The following is an 8,398-nucleotide window of genomic DNA, read 5'->3' as shown; positions in this document are numbered from 1 at the left end:
GCATTCCTGATTTAATAAAACCTCTGAATATTTCTTTCTGAAATTAAATATTGTAAGAAGTTACTTACTTGAGAAAGGCATGAGACTGGAAATGGCTGTCCTGTGTGCGTTGAGTGCTTCTGTTTATTAATGCCTTACTAAAGCAAAATGGAAAAGAATAAACAACTGCAGCTTCCAGCATTTAAGAGGTTAAGAAACACTATAACCTAGTGTCTGTGTAAGTTCTCTTAAAGCAGCTGGTTGAGTACTATAGATTTTTCCAAGACACATGATATAAAAGGGTTGGAGGAAAAGCTGGAATTCAAATTTAACCACTTACCAAAAAAAATGCTATTGACTCTGCATACTGGAAATTTCAGGAGTTACAGTCATATATCCAGAGGAAGTCTTTATCCTGTCCTGAGGGGAAAGTGTTCAAAAACTATATCTGTTGTATTGGATAACTTTACGTGACATTCAGCTTCAGGCTTTGTTGTTGTTGTGTTCACTTTTTATCTCTGCTAAGAAATAAAAATAATCCCTTATTTTTGTTTAGTTGGTTGGGTTCCTGTTAGTCTTTTTTATATATGCACAGATTTACTTTCATCCAAGTACGACAGTTTAAATTTCCTGCAAAGCCATGAGTTTTATTATAGGCATTAAAAGGCATTCTAATCTCCATTATGCTCAGGTGAATAAAAGCCTTGAAGTAATTCCGTGATAATGGAGGACTGAAACTATTTTCTTTGTTCACGCTACTGATTTTAGGAAAAGCTAGCACATCCCTCCGAAATAGCACTTTTAGCATAAGCCAGTTTGAATGTAATTGTCTGTGATTTAATTAGGTTATTTATTTTTGTCCACTGTGTAGGTGACTTGGAAAGACTCATTCCATCAGACACTAGATTTCAGAAAGAGACAGATCCCAAATCCATGTTGCCTCTGTGCCATGATGGAGACATGCACTTGTTCAGCATGGACCCCAAATTCCAGAATGACTTGGTCTCCAAGAATGGCATTGATGTGTATCCTTATCCAAGCCCCCTTCATGCAGTGGCTTTACAAAGTCCCCTTTTTTCCCTGGTGGGGACATCCCCAGAAGCAGACCTCCAGGCTTCTCCCAGCAAACCCATGCCTAGTGCCACGGGTCCCAGCTTGATTAGGACTCGGCCAACCACTGAGGCCAAGCCAGGGGGTTACATCAATAAATTACTTCAGCTGACAAGATGCAAAGGGAACAATCGGGCTGATGCCAGTGAGTGGGTTTCAACAAAGAGCCAGCCAGCCACAATGCACCAGAGACTCATTATAACCCCCAGCGCCGGTGGAGTGAAAATTAACAGCAGCAGTAGCCAGCTGGAAAAACAAGCAAGCTCTCTGGAAAGTAACAAAGCTGAAGAGAAGCTGCAGAGAGAGGTGCTGGAGGGGGAATGTGCCAAGCAGCAGGAGACCATCGACTGTGTGAATGAAGAACAGCCATCCGCTCGGCCTGACACAGAGCCATCAGCTGTGAATAGTTGTTACCCTGCCAAGGCAGCAGCAAGGGGCTCTCCTCTGGCAGAAGCAGCGGAGAGCAGCGTGGAGCGCAGTTCATCCTGCTTGCAGCTGTGCCAGGAGGACTCCAGCCTGGGCACCTGGAACGTTAAAGCCATCCTACCCAGAAAGCTGCCCCTCAAAAAGTGTGGCAATGCCAAATTGGCTAACGGCGGAGGTCATGAGCGAGTGGCACGGAGTGAGTTCGTTCATGCTCAGTTTGTTCCTGCAGAATCCCACCAAGTCCGCGTCAAGTTTGCCAGCTCCAAAACAAAGGCAGTGAAGATAAAGAGGAGAAACAGTGAAAAGGTACTACGGTCTGGGAAGCAAGCCTTTTGCATGGAGAAGGCGAGAGGGACCCATGGGGCTGCCAGGCTGCCTGCTGAGTGGAATCAGCCCCAAAGACCACACGGAGCAAAGAGCCTTGTGCGGAGACCTTCTTATTCTGGTGATGTGACTGGCAGGTCGTGCTCAGAGTCTAGTCTGTTGCCTGTGCAGGTCAGGCTCCCCACCGTCCCATCCAGGCCAGAGCTTTACAGAGCCTCTGCCAATGCACTGTATTCCCTTGAAGGAGCTTGCGTAGACACAGCCAACAAGAAGAAGCAGCGCAAGTGGCAGTCCTCAGTGGAGATCTCTGCCAAGGCCCACCTGGCCAGCCTCTCTAGTAGCTTTGGCCTGGGAGCACCAAGGCAGCCAGCAAGGAGAGCTGGTGTCCTGCGCACTGTCAGTATGAGGGCTCGCTCCAAGAGTCAGCGCCACGGAGCTTATGCCAAAAGTGAATCAGACCACTCCGAGTACTCTGCAGAGTGTGCTTCCCTCTTTCACTCCACCATCGCAGAGACCAGCGAAGGAGAGGTCAGCGATTTCACGACTAACCGTTTCGGGGACAGTGAGTCCAGTGAAAGCGATTCGGATGGCAGCAGTAACAGTAGCAGCCTTGCCCTTGACTATGATGAGGGGGATGAAAGTGAGCTGATTTGGCCTGAAGGTTCAGTCAGACAATCAGGGACTGTCCAGGCCTCTTCCAAGCCTCTTCCCCCAGTGCCCAAAATCTGTCGCATCAAAGCTTCAAAGGCACTAAAGAAGAAGATTAGGAGATTCCAACCTGCCTCTCTGAAGGTCATGACCATGGTTTAAGGGAGAGCAAGCATCTGTTTCTTACAGTGAGACATCCTGCTGGTTCTCACTTGCAAAACAAGAGAACCCATGTGCAAAGAAAAGGACTTGCTTAAAAGAACCTGTATAACCCCTGAATTGACACAAGGGATCTTGTTTGTTAATGCCTGGACATAAATGTCACTGTATCTAATTTTCTCTTTTGCCATTTATTCTGTAAATATGGATCTGTGTATATTGTGTGATGCCTTTTTTTACTATGCAGAAGGCTCACTGTGGTGAAAATGAAAACAACTTCGGCCATAATATTTTACAGGCAGGCTCTTGATGGTTTGTTTGCCATATGTACCCACCAAATCAGTCCCAGACACAAAGGCTTCCCAAGAAGAGGGGCTCTTCCCAGTTGGCTATTTGGTTTCCTCTCTTGTGAGGAATTCTTTGCAGGCTGAAGTCTGCATTAACCATCCAGCTGTTACTGTGCTCATATAGAAAAGCTGTCGGTGCTCTCAATAGTTTTACTTTCTTTCAGATCAGCCATCCCATACCTTCTCCTAAACATCAGGAGGATGAGTCTGTTCTCCATAAAAACATACTATGTTTAATCAAGAGGGAAAATGTATTTGTGAATGAGAACAAGACTTCAGTTTGTTTCCTGTTGAAAATTGAGACTATAGGGTGTTGGTTTTTTCCAACCCCCCTGTTTATGATGTTCCACGTTATTGTTCATTTGTGAATGGGTAAAAGAACATAAGGGCTCAGTGCCACAGTGTGTGAATAGCTGCGACTGAGATTATAGCTTTGCCCCTGGAATTGCAAACTCAATAAATACTATTTAATGTACTTCTGAAAATTGTGCTTGTCTGACTTTGATGTTGAAAGAAAATTATTCTGAACTCTAACGTCACGTCAGGAATGCAGAGGAGCTTTCTTCGGTGAAAGAGATCTGTGTTTTCCTGAGGGGTTCTTTTTTATTTTTCAGAGGGTTGTTATAGCTCAGTCAGAACCAGGGTCCTTTCAGCCTCTACCTCAGGAAACCCACTTCAGCACCTGCTTCTAAATGAGTGAATTTAAAAACAGTATTTGTATTGAGGACAGGGTAGTGTTTAACTGACTTGCTTAAACTGATGCAATTTTGTCGCAAGACACTCTTAATTTAAAACATATATTTATGTATGCATAATGTGTTTTGAATGCATTTGAGGGCACCTGTGTGAAGCTTTGAATCTGTAGCTAAACTGAAGAAGTGATTTTTTTGTGTTCAGACATGCAGTCCTAATTCTTTCCTCTGAGCACAGCAATCTGGAAGCTGAGCTGAAGTTCACCCTGTGTTTACCAAAGAGCAGGTATTATCCTCCTGTTTCGGTGCCCAATCTGAACACATTCCTGGCCTAGGAGATGTAGGCATTACCTCATTCAGCCGAGTGTACTGTGTGTGAAACAAAAGCCAAGTGCTTTGCAGAAACTGTGGGTAAAAGAGTGCTTGTTTACTCCAAGGATTCATTGCCAAACAGAAGTATTGAAAGACTTAACTTTTAGCCAATGCCTTCTATTCTTTGGAAGCTATGTTATGTTTTTTAACCACTCTATTTTCAAATAGTTTTTGGAAAATGAGGTAGAGGAAAGTAGAAGTTGCATAAAGTCCTTTAACTCAAGTATTCAAGCTAGTGCATAACACCGCCCTAGTGCAACTAGGAAAATACTACATTTTAGTCAGTGGAATATGTTTAAGCATTTCTTCATGGTCACAAGAGTATTGGGCATAATCACTCCAATAGGATTAATGGGAGAATTTCACAGGTCTGGTGGTGGTTTCTTGTTCAGCATGTCTAGCAACAGAACAAACAAAATAGTGATTTATGCCTTGTTGACTTTCTACACCACAAAAGGATTCTTTTTTCCCATTTACACAAAAGGTTTCATTTGAGGGAGTGTGTCAAAAGTTACATATGAAACTTTAATCCATGGATTTTCTGTATTGGGGCGGGCTTTATTGGCTAGATAGGAATTTTGAGGGTGGTTTTTTTTGTGGCAGAGGAAAATGTTCTTAACTAGAAAACTGCTCTCGGTAGGAGCATTCTGAAACCTGGTAAAACCCGCCACCCAGTAGCTCCCTGCCTTTTTATCAGAGCAAGCTCAAACAATAAGTTTGTGGTCCCACAACTCAGTAAATCCCGCTTTAGGGCTGTTAATACTCTGTCAGAAATGTTGCCAGACACATGATGAAAGTGCTGATCCAGAATGAACTCACACTGCCAATTCAAATATAGAAAAATGATGACTTAATTTTGTACTGACAGGTTTTATGCCAGATGAGGTATCACTGCCTCTACTGCTCACACTTTCTGCCAGGTCAGATAATACCTCTCCTCCCAGACCCACCATAAAACCAACATAAAAGCATAAACCTGGCACAAACATCATCACCCTATGTCTTGGCTAATTTGACAGAAATATGATTCCGTGCCCACACTTGATCCAGGAGAAACCTTTGGTGCTGAAGAACCCCAGCAATGCAGAGAACCTGTTGTTAAGTGTTGAGGTATCACCATGTGCAGTGATGGTAGCGAGCTGTGACTTTCTGGAGAGGGCAGAACATGTGCTGCCACCCCTCCTTACTCCAGGACATTGGACCTTCTCCCTGGCACTGCCCTTTGGAAATACTGCTTTCCTCTGCTGGAGTAGAAACTCCACTAGGACCAGAGCTCGGGGGGGAAGAAGCAGGACAGTGCAAAGCAGGGCAGGAGGCTTGCGTGGCTGGTAGTCCAGCTGTACGGGCACCAAAAATATGATTGTAGTTCAGTACACTGGTAAAAATTAGTATGTTTTGTTGGCACGTACACTGAAACTTTTGGTAACAGCTGGGGACGAGTGTGATGCCTGTCGGTGCTCTGTCCATCGGAGACTATGGGCTGGCTCTGCTGACAGCACCCAGGAATACCTGCCTCCTAAGCAAACAGATCTGAAACTTATTTAAAATCCATAAATACTCTGATGCACTATTCTTTTGTATGTATATATTAAACTCCATAAAAACAGCTTTCAGCTCCATATGAAGCCTTATAGTGAGAATAAGGGATGCCCAGCTTTATTTGTGGTCATGGCAATACAAAATAGAAATATTCACTGTCTATTTTCCCTTCCACAAGCAATCCACAAAATCTTTATCTTGCAGCATCTTTCACTATTAAGGCCTAAGAGAATGCAAAACATGTCAGTTGGTAATTCAATTAGAAGTCTAGCACCAAACCTGATACTCTGCATGAGTGAGAAGTTTAGCACTTTCGCTGTGAGTCGATTAGCAAGTGTATAGATCTGACAGGCTGTTTCAGAACAGCTTTATGCAGCATCTCTATTGCAGGAGCTAACATCTGTCATCATCGCTCCAAGCTCTAGTGAATCAAAATCAGCCACTGCTGAAATTTATGCACCAGATCAGTGGTTTCCTTTTGTCAAAGGTAGGCATTTACACTTTGGTGTAGGAGCAAATTGCTCCTAAACCATAAAGGAAAGAAAAGAGGGAGGGAAAAAGAATAGAAAGGGAACTAAGGAAGCTTTAAGACCAATTTGCAGAATAGATCAGAATTATGATTTTAAAAACTTCATTAATACTTTTATTGCTCTGATAATTTTGGAACTGGATAATTACCAGCCTTCTTGGCCTTAACACAATCTTAGATTTTCAAGTCCACATCCAGTACCCAAACTATGGGACAGAGTCAGAGATCTGATATTTTGCTGGAGACACCATCCTTCAGACCAGACCTTTGTTTGAAGTGACTTCTGGTCAGGCAGGGCAGTGATCAAAAGAAAGGCAGTTATCACGTGGTAAATCTCAAAATCCACTATGGATTATTCTCAGGCTGGTGAATTTGAGTCCAGTGGACATTTTAAGGCTGTGCTGGAGTCTTGTGCTTGCTTACCCATCCTGGTCCAAATCTCTGAAGGGGTGAGAGCTGAAGGTGGAGCAAGAGGTGGTCCAGGAGCAGCTGAAAGTCAGGCGGTAGCGGCGGCTCTTTGGGCAGTGAGTTGCTGCCCACGGGACAAGGCGGGCTGAGCATGGCACCGGAGGGCTCTGGCGGTTCCAGCCCCAGCAGCCTTTGCTAGCTTCTTTGTTGCTGCTAGGACTCTTACCCAGCCCCACCGCTGCTCAGGTGGCAGTGCTGGGATTTGGATGCTGCACTTGAAATAGTCACAGGCCACCTGCACGCAAAGCCACAGGCTGATCACTCCTGAGCTACAAGGCCAGGGAGCACCCCAGCCCAGAGCCCTTCCAGACTACCAAGTGCAAAATCCCATTAGGCAAAGACAGCTCAAAGGAAGCGTGCAGCAAAACAAAGCATCTGTGACCGCTGTCTCTGACAGGGAACAAGACAACAGCATGCCAGGGAAGGACTGCCCAATTGCCCAATTGAAGCAATAGCAGCAGCTTTCATTGTCAAGCCCCTTTTGAGCCCTCCTCAACCATCCTGAGGCTGAAGGGATGTGCTTAGTGGAAAAGTAGCTCAGGTTTTAACTACAGCAGTCCCTCTGCCCCCAACACCACCACTAACCCTCGGGCTGCTGCAGAGAGCTGTAGTACCGATTGCTCCCTCACCATGAACTCAGCCCTCCTCCCTGAACGTGCTCCCCAGGAAGCTGCCCTGAGATGAGCAGCTCGAATGACCGTGTAAAGGAAAGAACATATGTTAATCTGGGAAACAAGGAGTCCGATGTCAGAAACTTGTCTGTGAGGAATACAACCGTGCAATGACACCAATACAGCATTAGGCAGTCTCCTGTATCTTACATGGATGTGAAGGAGACCTGGGATTCCACCATTAGCTGCTACTCTGTACAGCTACTGTGATACTTCAGCTACAGGTGAAGAGTGATCAACAGGAAATGCTCAGTTAAAGGCTGATTTTTGATGTTTGTACTTCTCAGGTTTAAAACCATCGCAGTATGTCTAATTATACTGCAGTGCAGAATGCCAGAAAAACAGCTGAAACTAGCACCAGTCCAGCCACCATTAATTCTATTCATTCCATGTGTTACCATTATGATGAAGCCCAGAGACTATTGTTAGCTAACACTGACTTTTCTCAAACATTCCACTGTTTTTTCTTTCTTTTCCTGGCTCAGCATTTGTAACTAGGGATGCAGTGCATCAAATTCACCTGTGACATAATTCCTGAGAAGTCACTGGAGCTACCCCACAGATTCATTTACCACCCTGATGCTGTTCTCAAGATGTCAGCAAGTGGGATGATTGGCACGACGGACGGAAAATAAGGAGGATTTCAGACCTTGTTTTTATTCTTGATTGGGCTGCAGGCTGTGGAACTAACTGTGTTTATGGCTGGTTTGCCCGGGGAGAATCCTGCTGCCATGTCATATCTGCGTTAGTGGCAGAGCAGGGGAAATAGTTAAAGCTGTACACAGTGACGTCATTTCATGTTTATTCTGGTTTCCAAAACACAAATTGAAAGAGTATCAACAGTCCGGTGATCATGTAAAGCTACAAACCAAGAGAGGAGAAAGCCCACAGATCAAATTGAGCAGGCAGGGCTGACCAGGCAATATTGAACCTAAACTGCAGACTTACAAGCCCTAAATGAAGAATCTCAGTTCCAGCAGGAGACTTGGGCAGCCAGATGTGCTCAAAAGCTTGTCAAATCACTCAGGGTGCCTGGTCTTCAGCATCCAAGGTAAAGAAATCAGGCTAAGTTGCTCTGAGAAATACACATTACTACAAACCTTCGCTCTTACATTTATATCCAATATTTTCTCT

The 8,398-nt window shown here is 44.6% G+C and overlaps 1 protein-coding gene across 1 annotated transcript in view; it reads left to right on the top strand.

Annotated features, from left to right (window-relative positions):
• The window catches only part of DACT2 (dishevelled-binding antagonist of beta-catenin 2), a 42,268-nt gene extending 39,619 nt beyond the window's left edge, over positions 1-2,649 (top strand). The window contains exon 4 of the mRNA XM_009891476.1: positions 851-2,649. Within this exon, the coding sequence (XP_009889778.1) occupies positions 851-2,649 (1,799 nt within the window). The remainder of the gene's footprint in view (positions 1-850) is intronic.
• The last annotated feature ends 5,749 nt before the right edge of the window (positions 2,650-8,398 follow it).

This window comes from Charadrius vociferus, unplaced genomic scaffold (genome assembly GCF_000708025.1).
Source record: "Charadrius vociferus isolate BGI_N301 unplaced genomic scaffold, ASM70802v2 scaffold68, whole genome shotgun sequence".
Lineage (NCBI taxonomy): Eukaryota > Metazoa > Chordata > Aves > Charadriiformes > Charadriidae > Charadrius > Charadrius vociferus.
Note: the sequence above shows the minus strand (reverse complement) of the source record. Positions and strands in the feature narration are given on the sequence as shown.